General features: G+C 47.9%; 1 protein-coding gene and 1 pseudogene across 3 annotated transcripts in view; both read left to right on the forward strand.

Annotated features, from left to right (window-relative positions):
• Positions 1-21,205, forward strand: part of PHKA2 (phosphorylase kinase regulatory subunit alpha 2) — a 75,347-nt gene extending 54,142 nt beyond the window's left edge. For 2 of the 3 annotated variants that reach the window (XM_006911627.3, XM_015589184.2), the window contains 16 exons: positions 2,033-2,202; positions 2,970-3,146; positions 6,206-6,294; positions 7,302-7,435; positions 7,841-7,997; positions 8,851-8,930; positions 9,129-9,207; positions 9,297-9,426; positions 9,977-10,078; positions 12,633-12,751; positions 13,413-13,442; positions 14,921-14,974; positions 16,724-16,894; positions 19,024-19,077; positions 19,778-19,978; positions 20,536-21,205. In XM_006911627.3, coding sequence (XP_006911689.1) covers positions 2,033-2,202; positions 2,970-3,146; positions 6,206-6,294; positions 7,302-7,435; positions 7,841-7,997; positions 8,851-8,930; positions 9,129-9,207; positions 9,297-9,426; positions 9,977-10,078; positions 12,633-12,751; positions 13,413-13,442; positions 14,921-14,974; positions 16,724-16,894; positions 19,024-19,077; positions 19,778-19,978; positions 20,536-20,706 — 1,918 coding nt within the window. In that variant the 3' untranslated portion in view covers positions 20,707-21,205. The remainder of the gene's footprint in view (positions 1-2,032; positions 2,203-2,969; positions 3,147-6,205; positions 6,295-7,301; positions 7,436-7,840; positions 7,998-8,850; positions 8,931-9,128; positions 9,208-9,296; positions 9,427-9,976; positions 10,079-12,632; positions 12,752-13,412; positions 13,443-14,920; positions 14,975-16,723; positions 16,895-19,023; positions 19,078-19,777; positions 19,979-20,535) is intronic. The other variant, XM_015589182.2, reaches the window with a different exon arrangement.
• Positions 12,166-12,281, forward strand: LOC112479550 (annotated as a pseudogene).
• Positions 21,206-26,217: the final 5,012 nt, after the last annotated feature.

Here is a 26,217-nt window from a genome sequence, read left to right on the forward strand (position 1 = left end):
GAGCTTGCTGTGGGTTTTGCTATTGACTTGAAATGACCCTCCCTCCGAGCTCCTTCTGGCCTCTTTCAGGAGTGTCAGACCGTCCCCAGCACTTTGCCATCTACATTTCCAGCACTGGCGCCATAACTGCAGTTGACGCTCACTTTTATACATTTCACCTCCAGTTTGGATAAGTTACCACCTGGTGTAGGGCATCATAACCGAGAGAAAATACCATACACCCATAATTGTTTTTCAAAATAAACTTTAATTGAAATCGAATTGTTGTCAAAAGGACACTGTCTGCAGTTAATCGCACACTTACAGTGTTCTTTGTTGCTTTATATGGATTGCCCCATTTAGTCTTCACTTGGTCACGTGGTCTGTATTTCCCATTTCACAGACAAGTAGCTGTAGCCACAGAGAGCCAGAGCACAGGACGAATAGGTGCAGAAGCTCTGTGTGAGTCCAGAAACCAGGCTCTAACCACCGTGCAGAACTGACCAAGCGCTTGCAGGAATCAGGAGGGCCTCCCGTTAGTAGAGTATGGCAGACAAAGATTCAGAGAACTAGGGGGCGAAACAGGAACACCTAGGCTCCATGGGCTACCTTTCCTAAACCAAGTTCTTGATAGTTACAACTGAATCTCATTTTACCTTTTTCTTTGGGCCTGAGGGTCTTTAAAAAGCTGAACTCACCCTAAATACCAGTCTATGCTTTGGGACCCATCTGGGGTAGCTTGCTATCAGAAGTCTTTTTTAAATTACTGCCTTTCTACCTTTGACCTGACTTCTTTCAACTTCATCAAAGGGAGGCTCTCCATTGTCTTTCTTCCATGCTCCACCTTAACCTCCTGTTCCCCAACCTCAGGACGAAAATGTCACTAGAAAGGCCCTGGGGATTGGGAGGTGGGGAGTTATTACAAAGAGGCTGGGCTGTGCTCTGAGGTACATGGCAGGGGAGACCACAATCTCCTGATTCAGACACACATGGAGACAAGTGTTTCAGAGACCGGATGGTGGCAGAGGCCCCTGCAGCCCAGGGAAGGCTGCAGCCCTGCACCTCCCTGGCCAGCTGGCCTGTGTGGGGACGGCAATGTCGATGTCCTGCCCACTTCGTAGATGAATTTTGTGAGCTCCTTGGGGGAGGGGAGGCTAGGAAGGAGCATCAGGACATAAATACTATGAAAGATGCCTAAACGGTCCCTCCTTGCCCTTGGGCCATGTTTATGATGTATAGTCCATTTGCTCATTGAAGCTCAAGCACCTGTGAATTCATTTGCATCCTCTCTTTAGTTTACTCCTCAAACATTTCTCTCAGCCGTTTCTGCCTCCAAATCTAACATTTCAAGAAGCACACAGAGCAGGCTTTCTTTCTATAGGGTGGACATCCCACATACTCCCCAAACCCGGGGATGGACCTGCAGAACTCGGGAGGCTGCTGCCTCTGCAGTCAGACCCCACGCTGCCAAACCCAGCTCCCGGTTTTCAGCAGAGCTTTTACCAGCCTGATGATATACTAGGGCCACGCTGGGTGTCTACTCTGATGGGGGAGGGGGGAGTGGCCCGCCCTTCTCATTCCTTCTAGAGAGAACTTGGGCTCTGAGATGTGCTTACCTGTGCCTGTGTGACCACGTGGTGTGGTAGGAACTCATAAACCATGGCACGAATGCACCCAATCAGTCATCGCTTATGGTTTTATTCTGGTCCAGTCATTTTAGGGCAAAAATCCCCTAAAGCTTGGTTCTGTTAAAAGTGGTTCACTCAATATGTTTTGTAAAACTTGGTTTGATTTGGTAAAATAGACTTCTATTTGTGTTGGGTTCGGAAGTAAGAAATCAGTGTGATTCATTTCGGCTTTTAATATGCTGTGTGCTTCTACTTAATACTCGCTATTGAATTTTTCATTTCAATTTCTTGGCTGACTACTGCTAAGTGATGTATTTATTGATACTGGCAGAAGCACCACCTGGTTGTTGAAAAGTCTCTCCATGATTCACGGTGGAAGTTTGTCCACATGCATCTATATCTCTAACATAATGTCTCCTTGGCAGAGTAAAATTAGGGAGCCTTTCGGAATTTCTCACCACATCTTTCTACACGTATCTGACCTTCCTTGATCCAGACTGCGATGAGAAGTTGTTTGATGATGACAGCGAAGAGAACTTCAGTCCTGATAGTGACTCAGAGCTGGGAGGATATTTGGAAGACACCTACAATCAAGGTATATTATATAGCTAGGAATGCCTTTGCAGGCGGTTCATTGATTTTATTGAAACCTTGGCATTGTGATAAAATTGCCCTAAGACTCAAGCACAGAAAATGACTGGTAATTAACATAACAAAAAAGAGGCTTTGGAAACTCGAATGCATTAAAGTGAATAAAATGGCAGTTTAAAAGCCTCAACTGCAAAAGTGAGGCTTTTTTAAACCTAGAAGGACAAAGAGTTTTAGTAATAAGTACTTTTCACAAAATATATCCTAAAGACAGAAACACACTGATTGCATTTGTAAAGGAATGGTAGAATAATCTAGGATTGGTTAGATATGAGTGTTGAAATCCTATGTATATAACATTTCTCAAACTGAATAGGTGACCTATTTTTTACTTGTAGATAGTACTTGAGATTGGGGCTGGCGGTTCCATAATGCTTAGCTCACTCATGACAAGTTGAAAAGATGTCGGCTGCCGGCCCTCAGGTTGTCTTACATATTCAGTTTCTTTTATGATGATGTGATATAAACACTATTCACCTGTATTTTCTTTTCCTAGATGAAGTTTTTCCAAACAGTAACTTTATAAACACACATATTTATGTAAATATCTTTATATTTTCCAGGGGTGGGGTGGGAGCGCAAATATCTATATCAAAATGTTGTCTTCCACTAAATTTACTCAGTATTGTGCGCTACACACAATCACTGTTATGCCTTTAGAATATTTCCACAGCTTGTTTTCATCGGCTCTTTTATCTACCTGTCCAATTACAGAAAGCCAGGATGAACTTGACCAGTATATCAATCACCTCCTGCAGAGCACATCCTCGAAGTGCTATCTGCCCCCTCTTTGTAAGAAGACTTCGGAAGACAGCCATGTTTTCAGTGCCATCCACTCCACTCGGGATATACTTTCCTTAATGGCGAAAGCAAAGGGTTTGGAATTTCCATGTATGTTAACTCTTTTATGCCTGTTAAAATAACTTATTTTATCAAAGTACTGCATGAGCATAATTTAAAAATCAAAGAATCCTAAAAGACAGCAAAATGCAGATGTTTCCTGCCTTACCCCTCCACTTCCCATTGCCCCCAGTCCTCCTTAAAGGCAATCACTTCCAACTCTTAGTTGTTTCTTCTGGCATTTACATACCTCCGTATTTCTAAAGTAATTGTGTATGCTGCTGTCTTCATGCATCTGTTGACTTTATGTTACAGGGTGAAGATTTAGTTGTCTTAAACGACCACTTATCTGTGTCGCTTCCCCTAACCTGCCCATGTAATTGTATTAAAGTTTAGTTAAATTAGTATTCACTCTTTATGTTATTGTGTGTAAGCAAATACTACTCCCAACTGAGCATTATCATATACTATGATGATATTATCATTTTTACTTTTTGTTTTTTTAAAGGTAATAGTTGCCCTATCTTTTAATCTGCTCTGCTTCCTTTTTACACCTTCCAATGGCCTCACAATACAAGTTTCCACAAGGTCAATCGTATCCAGGAATCTCTCGGTTCCACTACTTTTCTGAGAGTCCAAAAGTCTCCTTCTGTCTTGCTGATTAAACTCTAGCCTGTTGCATATCCAGCATCCTGGGAATCTCTTTTGCTTATCTCTTCAGTTGGGTTCCCTGTTTCCTGAATCCGTCATGTTCCCCTTCCTCAATTTATTCTTTTGGTAGAACACATTCTAAAATAGTTTCAGTGGGTTAAAAAATGGTATAATGGAAGAGGGCATGGTGAGGATGGCCTTGAACTTGCTAGTTTCTGAAGTTCACTTCCACTCTTGGCCTGGTTGCCCTCCATGTCCACGGTATAGGTTTTATCTCAGATCTTTCTTTACCATCCTGGAGAGTTCTTTAAGACTTCATTGTCTCCTGCATCAGCTCTCCTGTTTTCTGTGTCTCAACTTTTCTATTCTCACCTTACTCTCCTATTTTGGTATGGGACATCCAGTAGTTTCCTGAGAGACAGTATGTGGTAGGTAAAATTGTTGAGACCTTGAGAGTCTGAAAATATCTACAAATATCCTATATCCGTTTGAGAGTTTGGCTGGTATAGAATTCTAGATTGAAAATCTAGGGGAATTTTTCTTCAGAATTTTGAAAGCATTGCTTCATTATCTTATTACTATCAGTGTTGCTATTGAGACATCTAAACCCATTCTGGTTTTTGATCCTTCAAATGTGAACTGTTTTCTCTTTGAAAGTTTTTAGGATAGTCTCTGTTCCCAGGTTCTGGAATGTCAGGGATGTGCCTTGATCTGGGAGTATTTTCCTCCACAGTATTGAGTACTCAGTGGGCCTTTTCAGTATGGATATTTATATTTTTCTGAACAATTTCTTGACTCATTTCCTTTCCTACATTTTCTTCGTTCTCTCTTTCTGGTACCCTATGATGCCCGTGTTGACCTCCTAGAGAAGTCTTTATCAATTCTCTTCCGCTTCCATTTCTTTATTTTTTACTCTGTTCTGAGGGCAATTACTTCAACTTTTCATTCCACCCCCTCAATTTTTTTTCTCTTTTGCTATCATGTTCTCAATCTTTGTTCTCTAAATTGTGTCTGTACTTGTTTCATGCATGTAATAGAATTTATTAGTCTAAGAATATTAATGGCAGGGCTTTTTGGTTTTGTTTTACATTTTCTTCTTCCTAAATGGGTTCCATTTCCCCCAAGTCAATTTTTCCTGTTTGTTTTAGTTTCCGTCTTCCACATTAGAGTCTTCCCTTCAGTGCAGGGTGTCGCTTGGTTACCTGCTCATGCATGAGAATCTCCACGTGTGTAGGTGGGGCTGTTGGGTTCATAGGCGTAGGCTGGGCAGATTTCCCAGAGATAGTCTACAGACTCCTTTTTGACAGGTAAGAGTCTGGTTGCCTAGAGCTATACAGTTACTTGTTCCCCCTAAGGAGTATACCCAGGCCTTCACATATGCCAGTCAGCCCCCACTCTAGAGATACCCCGCTTTTACCCTCTTCAGAGAAATCCTCTAGTCTTCTGTCAGAGGGAACGAGGCAGTTGCCAAGCTGTGTGGAGTTGAGGAAGACATCTAGGGAACTCAGTGCTTCCCACACAGCTTCTCCCCCATCTTCCTCATTTTGGACAACACCATGGGACCTCCAGTTGCAGAGGTACATAGTATAGCGAGCTCCTGAGACTTCTGAGGATGCTCTGATGTAAATCTGACTGGTTCTTGGTTTTCCCTACTGCAGACTTGGGGTTTGGTTGCCTTGTGTAAGGTAAATTAGTTATCTTTTGTCTGTCAGCTTTCTCACTTCCAAAATGTTGTTACTATTGTCTTCTCCTTTTCCCTAATCTTGAGAATTTGTCTTTTTAAACATTTTTTTTTCCTATAGTGTTAGAGGGGGTTTGAGCAGAAGTGAAATTTAAATGTGTGTTTGATTCACTAGTATAACCTAGAGGTCTATAAATACCTTTAAAATATGCTTCATCTTTACCTTGACAACTTCCTATTTTCCCAAGATGATATGATATAGCCCGGAAGACACAAATGGCTGAATGAATAAATATCGATAATAATTAACATCCAAAGGTAGTTTAAAAGCAGAAGCCTTAATGCCCAGCAGTGGCAAAGTGAAGCACATACTGGACAGGAAGCCCAGACACCTTGATTATGAGAAGGCCCGTGACCTTGGACAAATGGTCTACCCTCTCCGATTCTCAGTTTCCTTATCTGAAAGAAAAGGAGGTTGGGCTCAATCATTTCTAAGGCTCCTTCCAGTCCTAAGATGCTACGCAATTTTCCCTGAATTCTAAGACGGAAAATTGAAATTCAGCCCCTTAAATCAAGATCCATCTCTTGCTCATTTCTTCTTTCCAGATTTAGCACATGATGTGGCTACATGATAAATACTTGTTGAAATTAAACTAAATAAGTAATCTTTCCTTTAGTTGGTTTATACTAAATAAGGAGTAGTCACCATACCTCTTAAAAGAAGTATTTTATTCTTCCTCCTCTTCAAGAGAATTCTCTTTATTCTTTTGTTTTCCAGTTGTTCCCATGACTCTGCCAACTAAAGTTCTAAGTGCCCACCGTAAATCACTAAATCTTGTTGATTCTCCTCAGCCACTCCTAAAAAAGGTAAAGTATTTAGAATCATTTTTTTAAGTGTACTGTTCTTCGATGATAGTATAGTCCCAAGAACTCTTTTAAGTGGTTAAACTTAAAAGAAAGAACATATTTCTTGATATCAAGGACTTTTAGGGTTAGAAGTTCTGGGTGTCGATGTGAAACTCCTGACTTAGCTGTCTGGAATCTGCTTTGTGTCAGTGTGCACACCGAATTTGATGCAGACCTTTGTGTTTTACATGTAGGAAAAGGCTACTGACTTTCTGCCTACTCCTCAGAATCTGTGTCGCACCAGAGGAAATAAGCTAGCTCACTGCCTGGCCCTGTCCTGTCTGTGCCAGCCAGCCAAGACGGGCTACTTGCAGAGCAGCATACAAAACTAGAAAAAAATTCCTCAGGAGAATAAATCCAAGGGTATTCCCGACTGGTTCCCATAATTTGTTATTTTATCCGGAAATCCTGGTTGATTTTATCCCACGTGACTAGAAAGATTCAGCTTCTCCTGGAGAATATTTTAACCTAAGCTCAGTTTTTGGTTGTTTAAAAGTCACGTACTTTTTGTGTTTGCTTTGTTTTCAAAAAAATATTTTATCGAAGTACAACATATACAGAGAAAAGTGTATAAAGTATAAGTATTGATAAGTGATGACTTATGATCGAGCCAAAAGACACGGGTAAATGACCAGCCACTCTGTGCCTCTCCCAGGCGCTCCCTCTCTCTCCACTCCAAAGATAACTAACTGCTAGCATAGGTTCAATACCAGAGGTTAGTTTTGCCTGTTTTTGAACTTTGCATAAATAAAACTTACACATGTTTGAGCCTGTTCAGTCCAGTCTCTTGCAAACATTGACTAGCACAGTGATTCACCGGTCAGAAATAGTAAAGCATACAAATAAAAAAGCTGCAAAAGATTTACCGAAACCCTGGAGCACACACAGCACAGCAGGAGTTCCAAAACCAGGCTGGTGCGTCTCTTCGTTCACCCCTCTCCCCTGCTTTTCGGCTTTTGTGTGACCAGACCCCTGAAGATGAATTCAAGTGGCCCAGAGATGACCATGGTGACGTAGACTGTGAGAAGCTGGTCGAGCAGCTGAAAGACTGTTCGAACCTACAGGACCAAGCTGACATTCTATACATTCTGTATGTGGTAAGGTAAGTTTCTGGTCTTCACTAGACCAAGCTTTCCCCATCCTCTTGGACTCTATGTCCTAGTCTTCTTGGCTTTCCAGCCAGCCAGGTCATGATTCTGTTCACCCAGATTGCCCGTGAACAGACTCCCATCCCCTTCTCTGCCCACTCATGCTGGCCTCCCAGGATGCGAAGGCTGTGTGAGGCCAGGATCTCACTGTTTCCTGGTGCTAGGCTTCTGTTTCACATAGACAAAGGGATGCTTTGGTAAGACACAATCCTCTCACGAGGCTCAGAGGCACTGGGCGGGCCGAGCCCTTGGCAGAGTGCGCGGTGATTCATTCCCCTCCCTGTCAAGTGAGCCCTGCACGAGAACCCAGCCTGCAAACATTCTGGGCCTTACTTCTGGGGTTTCCTATCTCTCCACAGGGGCCCCGACTGGGACACAAATCTTTCCGGACAGCATAGGGTGACCGTTCACAACCTCCTCAGCGAGCTCTATGGGAAAGCCGGCCTGAACCAGGAGTGGGGTTTGATTCGCTACATCTCTGGCCTGCTCAGGAAGAAAGTAGAGGTGCTGGCTGAGGTCAGAGCCACTGTCCATCTGTCTTTTCTAACCCCATGCCCTCTTCCTGTTATGAAAGACAGAGGAAAGCACTTCTTTGTGAAGGATACCAGTTATTTCAACATAGAAATGGAGCGGGCCCTTCTCTCCTGACCTTCCACTGCCCTTGGAAGGCGAGCAGAGGAAATGAAAGTGAACTTGATTAGTTTTGTTCTTTCTTAGCTGCAGAAAAAGGTTTACCAAGAAATAAAACAAAAACGCTCGGTGGCCTGCCATTCTCATAAACAGCGTTCTTATTTCTGTACATACGCAGTACAATCATTAATATTTTAACCCTCAGGCCCTGCAGAACTCTAGAACCACTTTCTTAGATATTAAAGTTCAGTGTTATGGTAAGGCAATGGTATTTATTATACCTGAATAATGGGGACACTGACAATTTAGGGCTAATATAGTCATTAACCCTTAACATTGGTATCTTAGGACTCACGACAGCCCATCCCCCTTGTGGTATATCAGGGAATCCTATGTGTTTCCTACAGTGGATGGGCATTAAATACCCACTAACGGGCCTTGCACAGCCAGGCCTAGGGCCACATATTTGGGGACTCAAAGATCACAGGGACCCAGCCCTGCCTGATCGTTCAGTCTGGGGTCTCTGTATAAATTTTTCAAATAAATGGCAACATGGTTCATAAAGTTTGTAAAGGTAAATTTGTAATCTTATTGGCAGTACCCTTCCCCTTTGGCTTTGCTAATCTCTCTTCCTCCCTCCCTCTCTCCCTATGTCCCCCTCTCCCTCTCTCTGTCTCCCTCCCTCCTTCCCTCTCTTTCTCTCTCCCTCTCTCCCTCATCCTTTCTCCTGAATAAGTAGGCCTGCACAGACCTGCTGTCACACCAGAAGCAGCTCACAGTGGGCTTACCTCCAGAGCCCCGGGAGAAAATCATCTCTGCGTAAGTCTTCAGCCCGGGGCCTCAGGTTTTGGGGCCATGGGGAAAACATCAGTGCCATCCACTGTTCCAGAAGAGGGTCTTTTTAAATATACTGTCACTCGGGAGCTTCTGACAAGGAAATAAGTATCTTCCATGGAGGGTAAGGAGGGACTGCTTAGGCATCTTTCATGGTATTTATGTCCCAATGCTCCTTCCTAGGCCTCTTCCCCCCGAGGAGCTCACTGAACTCATCTACGAAGCCAGCGGGCAGGACATCAGCATCGCCGTTCTCACACAGGTCAGCTGGCCAGGGAGGGGCAGGGCTGCAGGGGCCTCTGCCACCACCCGGTCTCTGAAAACGCTTGTCTCCATGTGTGTCTGTGTCAGGAGATTGTGGTCTACCTGGCCATGTACGTCAGGGCACAGCCCAGCCTCTTCGTGGAGATGCTCAGGCTCCGGATCGGACTGATCATTCAAGTGATGGCCACGGAGCTGGCACGGAGCCTGAACTGTTCAGGTGCGAAGCACAGGCGGACCCTCCGGCGGCTCCCTCAGCACCCACTCCCTCTCCCGTGGAGCTCTGTCCTGGGGACCCCCACCCAAATATTCTGGAACCCAGGCTTCTGAGCCTTTGAGTGTATTCCCGCTCTACCAGGTTCTCTCGTGTAGATGTAACTTCCCTCAGGCCACCCAGCACAGGGTGTCGAATTTCTTGTCAGGGAGAATGAGGCGCTAGAATCTTCTGCCCTGCTCCTGACATCTAAGTTCCTTACTGTAGCTCCTTGCAGTACAATGTCATCCACCATTTAATAACACCTTCACTGGGAGAAATCCTACCAACTGAAATGCGTAAATCAATTGAAAATGCAGTCCGACATGGAGATTATTACAGCATGAGGAATGGGCATCTGGGAGTTAATAACACACAACTTAAACAGTAGCATTTAGAATCACCAAGGCTCAGTACATTTCAGCCCTGAAGCAGTGATGAGGTAATCCCAAACTCTACGTTCACCTGTCACCAGCCTTGTGTTTGAGACACTTACAGGGTATTTATTTGTTTTTAGGAGAGGAGGCTTCTGAAAGTTTGATGAACCTCAGCCCTTTTGATATGAAGAATCTCCTGCACCATATTCTTAGTGGAAAAGAGTTTGGCGTTGAAAGAAGCGGTAAGTAAATGCTTATTTTATGTCTGCGGGGAGGGGACCACAGAGGGCCTCACTGACATGTCCAGTATCACCGGGAACTGCCTCATTTATGTACAGATCGACATCAGTCATTGCGATTTGGGACATAATGTATGAGGGTAAGGTTTCTACTTTACCGAGATGGACAGGGTCTAGGTGCAAGGTTCTGACTTGTCAGGTTGTGTGACCCCTCATAGGCTTGCCGGGAGAGCTGTGGCCCGACGTGGGCATGGGTGCCCCCGACTGCCTTCCTCCATCTGCCAGGTCCAGGTCCCATCACTCGTGCACCAGTCTTGGGGGGTGAGATAACTAGGGAGGTGTCAGGATGAAAGGGCTCTTTTCCAATCACCTGAGTGTCCCACCTTTGGTTTGGACAGAAGCGTCCTAAACCAGACCCAGGCCCTCTTCATGGGACCAAGAGAAGAGCCCTCTGCAACCTCACAGCACTGAGGTTGCGAACTGAGTGAGTTCGCTTGGTCCCCATCTGGCCCGCTCAGTTCGTATCTGTGCCGGAACCCTGTTTGCAGTGCTAGGAAGGATAATCGCCCAAGTCCTGGTGGAATTCTGTTCTCAAATGCTCCCTAATTATAATTGAAGCAATTATCATTTCTCCTCATAATAAAGCAAAATGATTTACAAATACATTTGTTCATTTATTTCATGAAGCCAAAGAAACGCAGTGTGGGATGTCATTCTTTTTATTTCATAAGAAGGGCACAGAGTACTTCGTGTTTTTCCCCAGAGTGCACGCCAGTCAGCTAACAAAGACGGCATCGTGCAGTCAGGTGTGTCGGGTGGCTTTCCTCCCTTCCTGAAGCAGGAGCGCTCAAGATCTTTTTCCAAAAGTAATTTTCAGCTCTTTCAAATGCACAGTCCTTGAAATGTAAATATACAAGATAAATATTTAATGTGTTCTGCTCATCAAAATAATATACATGCTTTGACACAGATAATGACTAAAAATCTGTTGTTAGATATAAAGCTATAGGTGCTTATAAAACTAGGAACACAGTAATGTCACTTGAAAGCCATAAATATGTCTAATTGCAAGCAATGGCAGAAGAAGTCCTGTCTTTTGACAGATAACATCATTTGTTAATTGTCCTTTGTAATTGTCCGATTTTTATAAGCTAGGAAACTCAAGTAGTCTTAGAATTTTGATGAAATCCTGAGATGTCTTAGATAAATATTACCAGCTAGCTCCTACCCCATTCAGGCCCCACTACAGAGTACCAGACCACTTTGGCTTCTGTCTTCCACTTCCCTGGTGTCCTCCCTACCCCTCTGGCTAATCATTGTGCTTCCTTTGTGGGTTCCTCCCTCTCTGCTGTCCTTTAAATGTTAGTGTCCCCTGGTTCCTTATTTGTCTCTACTCCCCTGGGCAGTGTGCTCCATTCCCATGGCTTCAGCGGTGGGTTGGGTAGGAGGGCAGGGCGTGCAAGGGATGCTGCCTAAGGGAGTAACCTTTGCGCTGGGCCTGCAGAAGGAAAGGTTGTATGGGGCAGTGAGGAGCAGGTGGGATGGGAGGGAGCAGCATATGCAAATACCCAGCACCATGCGGCCGGCCTGGAGTGGAGAGCTAAGAAGAACAGGTGGGGCTCAGGTCCGTAGAGATTTCTGTGCCTCTGGGAGGATTGATTGGGCCTTATCCTGAGGACAAAGCTAGGCTGGGAAGGATTCTAAGTGGGCAATGACATGATCACACTTGCCTTTTAGAATGATCACTGTAACCACAGTGTGGAGAACTGGTTAGTGGGGGAAGGGCCGCCAACAGGTGGGAGTCCCGAGGCTGCTGCAGCAGGTAGGAAGTGAGATGATAGAGGCCTCCCTGCCCCTTCTGTGATGGCAGCAGTGCACTGACCCTCAGGCAGCCACGTCTTCTCCACCTCCAGCCCTTGATCGGCTTGTTGTCCCAGGACTTCCCTTTTCAGCCCCAAGGCCCCTTAGTTGTCCGGTCTGTTTTCTATAAGGAAGATGTCCTGGACGTGGTTCTATAGTGTAGCAGTTAGCAAATCTGCTTTACAAGCAGAAGGTCCTGGGTTCACGCCCCAGTGGAGCCACAGTCCGTGGTCTACGGTCATGCCACCCTGAACAAGCCCGATATCTGATCTCAGAAGCTAAGCAGGGCCGGGCCTCGATAGTACTTGGATGGGAGACCACCTAGGAAGACCAGGTGCTGTGGGCATAAATAATAAAATTTAAAAAAGGAATATGTCCTTTTAGAGACATAAAAATTTATTTTTTAAAAAAACATCCAGCTTAGGAAAGGGTTTTATGGCCACTCAGTGTTTTCTGCATGCTGCTTAAGCAATGTTCACTTTCATCCGTTCAGTCAAACGCGTAATGAACCCAGGCTGTGTAGCGCGGACAGTTCCCGGTGCTGAACATTACTGGCTGGGTAGATGAGGCCTCCTCTGATGGAGTTTATAATCGAGTGGGAAAGAGAAACATGGATAAAAATAAGAACATTGCACGTATTCCTTGCTCAAAGCTGATGCTGTATAGTTTCTAAGAACTGCGTGTGTTTCCCCTCCAGTGCGGCCTATCCATTCCTCTACATCCAGCCCTGCCATCTCCATCCATGAGGTGGGACATACTGGAGTCACCAAAACGGAGAGGAGTGGCATTAACAGGCTGAGAAGTGAGATGAAACAGGTAAGACGAGCTCTCAGCAATGGCAGCAGCAGTGCAGGGAGAGAAGTGGTTTTCCTACCTGGGCTCACCTCGGAAAGTGATAGAATCCCAGAGCACGCAGCGTGTAGCACGCTCTTTGTAGAAGATGTGAGACCCCATTTGTCCTGGAATCTGAACATACCCTGTATCCAGTAGAGTCATACAAACAAGTAACTGAACCATCTCTCCGTCATATGTACCCTCCGATCACATAGCCAGAGGAATCCAGATATAGAATGGAATGGTCCTGATACCTGTATTTTCCACCAGCCACAGGTGTCTCTTTTCTTTGTTTAGTTTTATTTAATTCACATAAATTCCTTCTGAACTGACCCCACAGGACTGCAAGTCAGCAGCTTTCCAGTCCTAATGTGTTGGTAATGTACTAGGACTTGACCGTGATGTCCAGTAAAAAAGAGAATTTCCTTCTAACCATGACCTGCAGTGGGAAAAGGCACTTGGATTTTCTTCTCCATTGCAAAGGATGGCCCGCTAGATCGAGTCCGTGAGGCACTAATGGGTCACACCCTGCATTTGGACCAGTGCTTCCCTGCGTTGTCCAGAGGGTGACAGAAGTAGCAGGACAGGCATCCTTCATTTGAAACTGGTTTATGTTTATTTCCTGATGTATTTTTACTTTCAGATGACTAGGCGATTTAGTGCTGATGAACAGGTGAAACATCTTTGTCTTGTTTTGTCCTTTATTGTGTGCTTCATATTCTTTCTTCCTTGAATGTGGAAAGCAAGGCTGTGAATACAGAGTCTGAATGTGTGGAGAACTGTCCTGCCCATGAAACAGGCTTGGGTGGAGGTAACCCCTGCAGCTGTGGCAGGCAGTCCCGGGGACAGGCAGAGTACTGGGCTCGAAAGCGGGAGAAATGGCCTTGCCCCGTTCTTTTAAGCAAAATCCATTTATCGGACTTGGGTTTTGCAGGATACTTTGTGAAAGACATGGTCTCGGGCTGTGCCTTGGCAGGAATTTCTGTTCAAAAAAAGGGACATAAATAGGGAAAAGTAAAATGTGGTCATTGATTATATTGGTAGAAAGAATACTGCTATTTCTGTTCCCAGATTGCCTGGGGCGGGGAGGGGGGTATTTAACCCTGGAAGGAAAAAAAAACATTAAGAATACCATTCTTTCATATCACCCTCGTGCCATGCTTCCTCTTCCTTTCTTGCAGAAAATTAGAGTCACGTTCCTAATGATTTAATGTCTCCATGACGAGGGAGCATAGAGGAATTGTATAATGACACGCAGGCTCTCTATGTTGTCCCAGGGTAAAACACACGTGCTATCTCATTTGAATTTATGTTCTTTCCAAGTAAAGAACAGACTTTCCAAATATGTTCCTTTGCCAGCCACTCGGTGGCACCATCCCTCTGGTTACCCGCGTCCCCATGGTGGCTGCCCGTAGGGGAATATGGGTGGTTCCTTCCACCTCCATTTAATGTTGTTGTTCTTGCGTGTTATGGGAACGAAATGAACACCTTTCTTCTTCGATGGGTTTAGATTCAGTTAGCCAGTACAAGTTTTACATTTGGCCACATCCATCAAGGAAATATATTTTCTCTGTCCAAAATTTAATAGAGGCCATGGCATTTTAAATTTCTATTCACTTTTGCAAGCACACCGTGTGTGGCTGCATGTGCGTGTGCTCAGGCACTATCCCCATGCAAGTTACGGGTACATTCTAGATTTATAGATGAAGAAATACTTATTTGGCCAAAGGTCATCAGCCTGATCTTATTAGCTCATTTAACAAACGTGTACTGAATGCCAGTAGGTACTAGATGCTAAACGCTGGTTATGGGTATTTTGTTGCTCTCTGTAGATTTTCACAACTCTTAACATAAAAGATTAGCATTTCATGGCTATGATTTGGAAAATAAATTGGGTCCCAACTTGATGGAGCACCGTCACATATGACTAGAACATGGTACCATTTCATACCAAGAGAAAGGGCATTTCCCAAGTTCACTGCCCTGCCAGTCTCGAGGGCTGTTTGCCTGGTTGGCGAGTGAGAACTGTCTGCCCGCATCCTCTGCACCTTCTTTCCATGGGTGCTTTCCTGTATTGTTCTGTATTCCTCCTCTCTGCTATGTCCTTTGGTGTCACTGCACATAACTGAATGGACTCTCTTTGTCTCGTAGCTCTTTTCTGTGAGCCAGACCGTGTCCAGCAGTGCACATTCCTCCAAGTCTATGGTAAACCATTGTCCTCGCCGCCGCCTCCTTGTTTGTGATGCCTCAATCTTCTTGTTGCCCTTCTCGTGCTCCCACCTCATCCTTAACTCCCGAAGACTTGAACAGATTTAAGTGTTTCCATTTGACTGTCAGTATGAGGAGAATCTAGAAAGAAAGCCAAGAAGTTCTTGAACTGAGCTTTGTTTGTCCAGGAGCTTCTGGAACCTTTGAGGCATTGGTTCTGTGCCTTTCTATTGAGCCACGGTGGTGAACCGTTACCCGCACGTGCTGATTAATTAACGCCGTGTGCTCATAATGCCCCTGCTTGCCGTGAGGCCTCAGACCACGTGGAGTGTTCGAATTGCAGAGGCAAGTCTGAATCTTCCTCCCGAAATGAGGAGAAAACCAGCTGAGTCATTGATGAGTGCAGCTGTAATTACTTTTATTTGTGTCTAATTGTTGCTGTATTTAAATGGCAGTAATGAGCCCAATGGAATAACCCAGACTAACAGTCTTTTCAAAATAAGATCTGATGAAGTTAAAATGAGTCCATGGAGAACACTCCTGCCTCCTGCCCTGCTAGCATGCTTAACATTCGGATTTCATTCTCAAACCTTTAAATTTGATGTTGCACATCGAAAAATGAAAGTGCCCAATAGCCCAGAACAAAGATAATGTGTAGTGATGAAGGTTATTCCTTTCCGACCTGGCAACCATAGGCTTAGAATCCATCCACCGGAAGAAGACGGGCCTGCAGCCTTGGCCTGTCGGCTGCTGTGGGGCGGGAGGCCACATTCAGGCCTGGTCCCCAAGCCCTCACTGGGAGCCTCTCAGAGCTGCGTCAGGAGAGAAGATGGGCAGGATTTGATGCCTCCTCACCTTTTCTTCAGCAAAGCATGTGCTCCCGGCTCAGAGGAAGCCATTACCCCAAATGAGGATAAAGGCCTATGCTGAGAACAGGCAGAGTAGAGAGCAGATCGAAAAGGATAGATGGATGTACCATACTCTCTGAGGTCCCCACTACTAAATGTGGATCCCCAGCCTTTTTGTTTTTGGCTCTGGACCCTCCCCCACCTGCCCCACCCCCACCCCGTGTTACATGTTCTGTTCTCTGTGGCATCTGCACTATGGGGAGGTGACCAGTACTTCTCTGTGGCACTGCAGAAGTAGGCACTTTGGCATTTGTCTCCTTGGGCTGTGGTGCCTCTGGGGGACTCCCCTGCTCTGAGGGCCCTCCAGCATCAATGCCAGAAGGCCTTCGCAGTGACAGCTGGCACTTCCCCCCAGCACTTACCACCAGCTAGGCATGGTCTGGGGGTTTTCTATGTCTTCATTCAGCGAGTGCTCCGAGGCAGCTCCCTGAAGCAGGTCCTACTGTGTCCCCAATGTGCAGATGAGGCTGAGGCCCGGAGCTACTGTCAGGGTCAGGGACTCCCGCAGCTAGCGTTGAGCTGAGATTCGCAGCTGACTGCGGGACCTGCACCCTTACCCGCTCGGCCTCCTGCTCAGGTCTCTGCCGCGCTACCTCATGGAGCTGGGGAGAGTGCACGGAAACAAGTTTAGTAACCAGACCAGTGCGGCAGAGAGTTAATCCAGCTTTGAGAAATGGCCAAGGTTGAATCAAAGAACCGTCTTCCTCTCTGGGCAATTAATGATCTGATGTTTGGACTAGTTCGCTGAGCTGTTGCTGAGCTGTACTTCGTGATGGCCAGCACACCTCTGTGGCGCTAGCTATGAGCTTCTGAAGGCCATGCGCTGTCTGTCTTGCAGAGGTCCAGCACCCCATCCTCGCCCACTGGCACATCGTCATCAGACTCAGGCGGTCATCACATTGGCTGGGGGGAGCGGCAGGGTCAGTGGCTGCGCAGGAGAAGGCTGGACGGGGCTATCAACAGGGTACCCGTGGGATTCTACCAGAAGGTGTGGAAGATCCTTCAGAAGGTGAGCTTGGCCACTGTGTTGCATTCTGCATTCCCTGGGGCTGGACGACATATACTCCCAGAGAAATGAACCAACCCCACTTTCTCCTTTTGTGAGGCGTGTTGCATGTGGCTGTAGAGCAAGGCAGCACACAGTCCCCAACCCTTGGTAGCTCACAGGCTAGAGCAGGGTTTCTCTACCTTGGCACCACTGACGGATGGGACTGTGAAATTCTTTGTCGTGGGGACTGTCCTCTGCATTGTGAGATGTTAAGCAACATGCCTGGCCTCACCCACTAGATGCCAGTAGCACCCCCTCCCCCAGTTGTGACAACCAAAAATGTCTCCAAACATTGCCAACTTTTCCTTGGGCTGCAAATCACCCCTTGTTGAAAACTAGTGGCTAGAACCACAGCAAGTAAGATAAGGTGGCAGGCCAGGTTGTGCGGGGCCATGTTTGACATTTTAGTAACTTAGAAAAGTTAGAAGATCGACAAGAACCAGAGAAGGCAGAGAAGGCTTTGGATGAAGGCAGCACGACATAGAGAACTCAGAATAGCACGTCCCCACGGCCCTTAGGCTCCTGCACATTCAGGCAGGCGTGGTGTCCCCAAGTTGAGGGACACGATCAAGCGCCTCCATCTGCAGGGCATTGTGTCAGGTCCCGAGGGCAAACAGAAATGGAGAGCTTCCAGTCTGACTCCAGGTCCTTCATGCCCTGAAGGCACGAGCCCCACTCACCCTGGGCCGCCTCTTCTTCCCCACCTGGAGGACAGCCATCGGACCAATTTTCCTTAGCCAGCCGCCCACTGCGCCCGTGCCCACCAGACAGGGCCGCATTGCCCAGCTGCCCGGGGCTGTGAAACTCTCAGCAGAGGTCATCAGAAACAGATGTGAGGTGACAGCCACAGACTGTACTGCATGCACCAAAGTGAAGGAGAGCCCAGCCTGAACGCCTGTTGCCAAGGCGGGGCACGTGGGGGAGCCACGCCCCTTCGCTCTTACACACGCGTTCTGTCTCCCTGCTGCATCAGCCCAGAGCATCCGTGTCTCTCTGAGTCCCACTAGAGCTTGTCTTTTCTCTCGCCTGGAGGGACAGTCTGCCTCAGTTAAAAGCTTCTATGCAAACCAGGAACCATTGTCAGGGCCGATTTCTTTCCTAAGCTATTTTTGTTAGCTCATTTCACAGGAGAGGAGAGAAAAGTCGGCCCGAAGTAGCACATACGACAGGTCCCTTCCCAAAGCCACAGCACCACTACACTGCAATATTTCTGTGGTGGGGCTCTGGGCCCACTAGGGGGCCGTTGGCCTCTCTGCCATGTGGGAACCGGGGTCCTCCTGACTGAGCATGGAGAGGCCATAGTGGTTCCTCTCCCCGTGCAGCTGGGCTCCCGGTCCCCATGCGGGAGCAGAGCCCACAGAGGCCTGTAGTTCTCCATTTTCCACCTCTTGTCAGGAGGCACGAGCATTCGCTGCCACTCTGTCCTCAGCCCCCCAGGGACGGGGTGGGCAGCTGCTGCCAGCCAGGGCACTGGGATTTAGAAGGCAGCCAATTAGACTAGAACAAACTGTTCCTAGAAAATCTCCCCACTCTTCCCAGGGCATCACACGCTTCCATCCGGACTCCCACTGGCTCAACACCAAGACACTTTTATTATGAAAAAGCAACACTTTGTATTGAGTCGGCGCTTGATATTTATATACATGGGTGTGCATGTGCGTGTCTGTGCATGTGCTCAAGTTTTTTGTGATTGGTGCTTATTATAGAAATCTCAAAAATAGATGCCTGCAAAGGCACAGAAGTATCACTTTGCCAGCAGGAGCCATGAAAATCTCCCTTTATATGGCCTCAAAGGGGGCCTCTCAGCCAAGTGAAATGTGGAGCTTCCACAGAGGAGGACCCAGCAGCTCCCTGGGGCATTGTTCATGCGAGATCTGAAACATGCCTGCTGGTTCCCTAGAATTGTTCCATGGAAAACACAGCCTGTGGGCAGTGAGAACAGCTCTCTAAAAATAAATGACAGTCTGGCATGTTCCAGCCCTCGTGCAGGTTTCCAGGGCAGAGTGACTTGAGCGTGTGCACATGTGTGCACCCTTGTCGATCACGTTCTGGAATCTGACTAAAATGTGATGTGTGTCTTCTACTTCCAGTGCCATGGTCTTTCCATCGATGGTTACGTGCTCCCATCCTCAACAACGCAAGAGGTACGATGGGGAAAACGCAAACAGCAGCCTGCCACCGTTCCCAGCGAGCGCTGTGTTTCATGGACTTTAATCACTCGTGCTGCTTTCAAATTTCTTACATACACACAGGCCATTTGTAGCATAGGTCTGATATTTTGGGCCACTCAACCCTCAAATTTTGTGAAGTTTCTTTCCCACGTTTATTAATATCACCTTTTCTCCTTTCCTTCAGAAACAGCTTTTCTGACTGTCAAGGTCTTTAGATTGGCTCCATAAAGGAGAAAAAAGCAAAGCTGCACGCCACACTCATTAGACCCTCGTGCAGCGTCCTCTGGCCCCTCTTTCCGCTGACAGCAGTGTCCTCCCTATTTTTTTTCCTCTATTCATTCTTTTAAAAATTGATTTTTTAGTTTTTACCCTGCCCGAGGCACTATGCCACATGCCACAGAAACGATGAAGAAAGAAAAATAAGAAGTGGTCCCTGCCCCCTGGAGGTCACAGTCCAGCGGGGTAGGTAAATAAAGCTAGGACAAGGCCAACTCCTCCCAGAGCAGAGCCTTCGGCCTCCTCCAGAGGATTCCTGATGGTGGAAACAGGACAGTGGCCAGAAAGGAGGCAGCATTTAATTTGAGCCCCCAACCCAGTGGGTATTGTGGTCAGCATCAGTGACAGGGTTGTGTCCGTCCTGGCTCACTCCTGACTCTGTGGGTCCCTTCGGCAGATGACCCCACAGGAGATCAAGTTTGCTGTCCACGTGGAGTCGGTGCTCAACCGAGTGCCCCAGCCCGAGTACCGACAGCTGCTGGTGGAGGCCATCATGGTGCTGACGCTGCTCTCAAGCACGGAGATGAACAGCATCGGCGGCATCATTCACGTGGACCAGATTGTGCAGACGGCCAACCAGCTGTTCCTGCAGGACCAGGTAGGTGCGCCCGGGCCTGGCCAGTCACCGCACAGCCGAGGTGGGGACAGAGGCAGGGTAGCCAGGTTGGCTGGCATTTATCTCTATCGAGGCTGGAGGTTCTATTTCCAATGGGAAGGAGTGTTCGCGAACAAAGAAAATGTCATCACAGATGGTGAAAAATGTCAACCATTTGGTTAGAAAATGGTACAGTGGGCACTTGGGACATCTAAAGACCTTTGGAGATGGACAGGCCCATTTCAGCAGGGGTTTTAGTGTAAATACCACCCTTGCTCATATATGGCCCCAGGTAAACAAAACTACTTTCTCTGCACCTACAGTCTCGTTAGGAAAAACCATCCTCTCGTTAGAGTCAGTGATGCCGTGTGGACCAGGACATGTGGGAACCCAGTGCAGTGCCCGGAGCAGAGGCCAGTGTCCTCCCCGGGCGCCATCTGCTCTCTTGCCCCGGGCCCCGAGCTCTTCTCTGGGGCCCTGGGCCTCCGGCCCCCAGGGTCATCGCAGGGCTACACGAGCACAGTCCACTCATCCTTTGCCTCTGCCTTTCCCTGCTGCAGATGTCAATTGGAGCCATGGACACCCTGGAGAAAGACCAAGCCACGGGCATTTGCCACTTCTTTTACGACAGCGCTCCGAGTGGGGCTTATGGGACAATGACCTACCTAACAAAGGCAGTGGCTTCTCATTTGCAGGAATTGCTGCCCAATTCAGGCTGCCAGATGCAATAGTGCCTCAGCGCTCCGAGTCTGTCACCTGCCCCCTTGCCTCATTGGAAACTTCCTTCTGTTCCCCAGAACCCCCTGTGCTGTCACAAAAGCATGTCCTATCAGAAACGCTGGCAAGGAGGAAATGGCAGTGACTGACCTGAAACCAGTATGTATCCAAGCCACAGAAAGAGCCAAAGAATCCTGCGCTCCCCCACGGAGTGGCAAGGGATCATTGTCTGGGTTCATTTTGCTAGGACATTTGTCACAGCATCTGGTCTCCTGGAGCCTGAGGAGGAAGGAATTGGAAACTGGTCTCTTTTGAGCGCAGAGTGAACTGAGAAGCCAGCTTAAATTGGCTCTCACATACAGTTACAAAAATAGGTTCGATGAGCTAGTGCACATCTTAACGATCCTCCAGCAGCAGTAGTTAGACGAGCGGCCCTTGACAAGGGGAGCATCTTAACAGGATGCAGTCTGTGGACCTGTTTACCAAATAGAACAAGTCTGTCTCTCCGTGGAAGTTTGGTTTTCTTGCTCCTTGCTTGCTTTCTTGGCCTCTTGTTGTTAATATATTGGCATAGCTACTTTCATGTGACATAATTCTCTCTCACCAAGAGGTAGAAAATTGAGTTAACTTTGGCTCATGGTCTTCAAGGATTTTACCCCGGCCGCCCATGAATTAGGGGTTTCTCCTGCCGTCTGAAAAATCCCACATCTTCCAGAATCTAGCAAAATAAAAAACGATGGTGGGGAGGATTAAAATCTTCTTACAGCTGAGCCAACTGTTGTTTGGGGGCTGGAGCAGGCAGGGAGGCCCTCTGGAAGGCCTGTGCCCCCCATCCCACCCCCTACTTGGGGTAACTGCCCTAGCGGGCAAGCGACGAGTACCTCCCTTGAGCTCCAGGGGAACCACGTGACGAGTATGCAGCGCACAAACAATGCTTCTCTGTTATGTTAGAGCCGGGCTGGGGACCGGAGCCCTTCTCCTGGATGCACTGCCACCTTGATGCTCTCAGGTAGGTGTGGTTGGAGGCCTTGAATGTAGAGGAGTGAGGACAAATCCTGACAGGGCAGGGCCTCGCCAGGCTCTTGCCGGTATCCTGGTGGATGGAGTTTCTCTCCAGGCGTTGTCTTCCCTGGGGTGGTGGGAGTCGGGGCTGGGGGAAAAACAGCAACAGAAGAACTGTTTGTTGTATGTGAGGGGAAACTCGGTGGCCGCATGGTGAGCTCTGGCTGGTTAAGAGAAATGGGTTATATTTATGACAATGCTGCCTCTGAAATGGGAACGTGGCCACTGGATCTTTGCTCGAAAGTTTACGTGAAGGTGGAGAAAGCCAATACTCTAGCTGCTTTGAGGGGACATCACGGTGCCCAGCGTCCCTCAAAGTCAAGATGCAGTACTGGTGGTTATTCTGGATGCAGAGGGAAGGCCATGTGGCCTCACGTTCCCGATGCTTCCTGCTAAAGAGCCTCTCTTCAATCCAAGCCAAACGCTTTGCTGTTATTCCTGCAAGAGACAGTCTGGAACGCGAGGCTCGGTGTGCTTCCCCGGGCTCGGTGGCATATGCAGGCGCCATTCACCTGGGACGTCAATGCCTTTGTTTTCTATTTCTTCGAAACCACAGTACTCTCCTTGCTGAGGTACAGAGTAGTTACGTGAAAGAAAAGGCCCTAGAACCTCTCAGCTTCTGGCCCAGGGGACGTCTACATTCCCGCTCTCTTCCTTCCCTTCCCTTCTCTCCCCACCCCATTAATGTTGGGATATAAAATCTTTCTTCTCAGATTACTGGATCCTTCCTTTATTTGTCAGTACATGTTGAGAAAGTGTTCTCTGTGCCAGGTGTGGAAATACAAAGATAAATGAGACATGACTCGGCGCTCAAGGACCTCACCCCAACGAGGAAGGCCCATGTGAAAAGATGACCATGCTTTAGTGTGGCAGGGGAGGGCGGGGGTGGCAAGTAAAGAGCTGGATGAAGTGCAGGACCAGGGAGGTGGGGCCTGCCCAGAGCACAGGCAGTGATGGGGCACATCCCAGCGACAGCGTGGGTGCCATGCCCCTGAGCTCCTGCAGTTCCCCAGAGCCTTCCTGTCCGTGCCCCATCTCCCCTGGGAAGTCTGCTCCCATTTGCCCCTGAGGATCCAGGGGGGTCTTAGACACCCAGGTTTCACAGTAGCATTTTCATAGCCTTTATTTTTGGTGTCCTTTAGACATGCTTGTCATAAATGAGGCTCATGTAATTTACCTGGTAGACTCCCTGGTGGATCATTTCAAACACGGGTAATACAGGAAAGGTACGAGCTGTGAAAGTTCCGGTCGCTTCTTGGGAAACGGCTCAAGAAGAATTACAACCCTCCAAAATGAGCCAGGTGCTAATTTAGAACGATCACCTGCCCGTGGATGACGTGCAAAGCCACAGATGCTGTGTTTGGGCTCAACAACCAAGACACAGGCCGGGAGAAGAGCCATAATAAGCAATTCAGCCGAGCCTTCGATTCACTCTTTCGAAACTTCTTTCAAATGAAATCCTGAAATAGTGCTGCATTTCCACAGGCATCAAGCTGTCAGCTTCAAAGAAGGAGAACAGGCTTCTGAGACTTGATCTCTTTCTGGAGCAGCTGAGGCCCACACAGCGAGGAGGAACAGATGTTGGAGGGGGTTGGCGGAGGCCCTGTCCTGACCATCCTTTTCCTCAGGAGGGTTGTGGCTGGTGCACTTTCCTCTCTCCCTCCTCAGAGCAGAGAGGCCAGTGTTGACCTTTGCTGGGGCTAGAGGTAGCATGTTCTTTCTCAGAGCCAGAAACAAACATTTCTTTTAACATCCTCAGTCGAAAAGCAGCCGGTCACCCTACCAGCTGCTCTCGCTGGCTTTGACCCAGCTAAATCCAGCAGCAAGCTGAAGGTTCTGTCTCTGAGTCTGACAAGTCTTCCATCCGAGCTCTGACCTGGGTGGGTTATTTAGCCTCTGTGTACCTCGATTTGCCCATCTAGAAAATGTGCAAGAGGCCTACACACTGGCACAGGAGTAAGCCTGAGGGAGTCACAGGAACCCTCCCAACTCCCCCACCTCTGACAGGGGCCCGCGGCTTCCCGTTTGCAGGAAGCCAGATATACCCAGTGGCAACCCGGGCCAGGCCCTCCTGGCCATGCCAATGTCCCCCAGGGTGGACGTCTGTCACGTCAGCTTCTGCAGCTCTTGTGAGGTACGGTGAATGGAAGGAGAGACGGTTACACATTAGCTGCCCGGATAGAGAGGATGTAAATGCTCCCTGTTAAAAAAAGAAAAAGAAAAAAAACAAGATCAGGAGGCAAGAGAAACAGTTTGTCAGTTGATTGATGCCATTTATTTCTGGACAGGAAGACAGAAGGCTCGACCTCCCTTGATGTAAATTAGAGCAGAGCCATCTCTCAGTTCCATTGACTTGCACAAGTCTGGCAAATAGCTTTTGTCTTCTCTGCTTCCTTGTTGTCAGAGGGTACAAAAGCTTCCCACCCCTCCCTTGGCGCCATTATCTTTCAAGGTGACTCTTATGCTTTTAAAGTCCCTGCCATCTGTTCTCTGTGTCTCTGCACTTTGCATGTCCCAGAATGCCTTCTGTTCTCTGGGACTTGGCCACCAATCGCTCTGCTTGTGAGGGGAAAGTAAAGCAGCTGTCACCCTCTTAGAGCCCCCTCGTTCCCCTCAGAAAGCCATTTAGGAAAAGCCAGGTCCTTTAGTTACCAAGAGAGTCCTCTGAGGAAGAAGAAGACCTGAAATGGTAAGAGACCATTCTCTAGTCTTAGGCACTGAGTGTTTGATGGTCTGAGACAGGGAAAAATTCCATCAGAAAACAATTGTGTGTATGTGTATGCGTGTGTGTTTAAGGAACATATGTGCTATTTTGGCAAAAATGTCTTCTTAGAAGGACTGGAATAATCGGAACCAGTGAACTCTGAAGTCATGTGATTTATCCCTCTGCCTTATTACAATATGTCAACTATTCTGAAAAATGAATTGCTCAGAAAGCGTTTATTGTGCATCACTCAGCATGCAGAAATATGGAGTACTGTGGTGGGAGGTGAAAACACGCCTCTTTTGTTTGTGAAGCTCTCTAAGGAAGGACAGTTCCCAGGCCCCTGTGGAAGCATTCCTAGCGCAGGACATCCAACGTAAATCCTGAGCAGCTTCGGCCCACCTGAGCAGGGTGGCCGCCAGACGCTTCCACCTCCAGCTAGTGGTGCAGCTTCGGGTCGTCCACATGAGGCCAAGCGCATCTGAACTGGCCACGGGGCAATGGTTGTGCTTTCCATGTCTCCTGTTTTGAAAGAGCTTTCCAGATGCAAGCCCAGAATAGATACACCAAGGCACGTCCCAGTCACTGGCTCTCATCTTTTATGGCCTCTGTCACCCTTTGCTAATGTGTCAGGGTTCTTATTTACAAATAACAGAAAGCAACTCTGACTGGGTAGGAAATATGTTTCTTAAAGGGTACTGGGTAAACACATGGTCACCAAGCTTGGCAGCTCCCCAGCTAGGAACTAGGTCCCCTGTCACTCCCAGGTGCTCCCAGGCTCACACCCTGGGGCTTGCACCACAGATGTCCCCATGCTGGCCATTGTCAGTAGGATCATCGCCTTTGCTCTTTTGGAAACTAAATATAGAGGCTGCCACCTGTCACCATAGTGGATTTCACACAGCCTCTAGCTGTCAATTCAGTCTGGGGCAGGTGTGTTGCATCAGCTTTGGTCGGGGGAGCAGGCCGTTAGCTGAGAGGGGAGTTGGAAAAGCTAGTATCTGTGAGTTCCTAAAGCAGGGTTGGCTTCTTAACATGGGGGATCCCCCAGGCCTAGGAAGGGGGTTCAGATGCCAAGCATCCAAAACTAAGAATCCACTACAGCCAGGACTCGGCTTTTACTCCTTTGTCCAGAAAACAAAGACCTGTGCTCCCCACCCCTGGTCTGCCCCAAGAACTGGCATAAGAGGCATGTGTGCCCACCGGGGAAGGTTGTGCAACGGGAGGGAAAGGCATGGAGGGGACCACCAGGTCTGTGCAAGTCATCCCAGCGCCCCCTCTGGGCTCAGCTCTAACCTTTGGGTACTAAGTCATCGTGGCTGGATTGCTGCTGCTGTCCAACCCTCCAAGCAGACCACCTCCCAGCACTCAGCTCCCAAGGAGCTGTCACAACCCTCCTGCCAGAGCCCCGGAGGAATCGCCACCAGGCCTCATACTTTTTCCTGACCACCAGCTCAGCCCCAGTAGCCTTTTTCTGGACCCTGAGTGACGGCGCATCTGGGACAAGACTCAAATGATTGTCGCTTCTTTCCTTCTAAGTCTTTAGCCAGCTGGAGGATTTAAAAATAAGAATTGGAACTGCTTCGAAGTGTAAGCCTCTCTCCCGACAGTGCGGATCATTTCCCCCAGCTGTCACCCGGAATCAGTCCCTGAGTTCTTGCACACATCCGAGTCACTCTCCTGGGCTCTAGGAAGCACAGCCATGGAGAAGAGCCACTCTCCCTGCCTCTCCCCTCCTCTCCTCCCTTTCCCCTCCCCT

Source organism: Pteropus alecto, unplaced genomic scaffold (assembly GCF_000325575.1).
Source record: "Pteropus alecto unplaced genomic scaffold, ASM32557v1 scaffold23, whole genome shotgun sequence".
NCBI classification, from domain to species: Eukaryota; Metazoa; Chordata; class Mammalia; order Chiroptera; family Pteropodidae; genus Pteropus; species Pteropus alecto.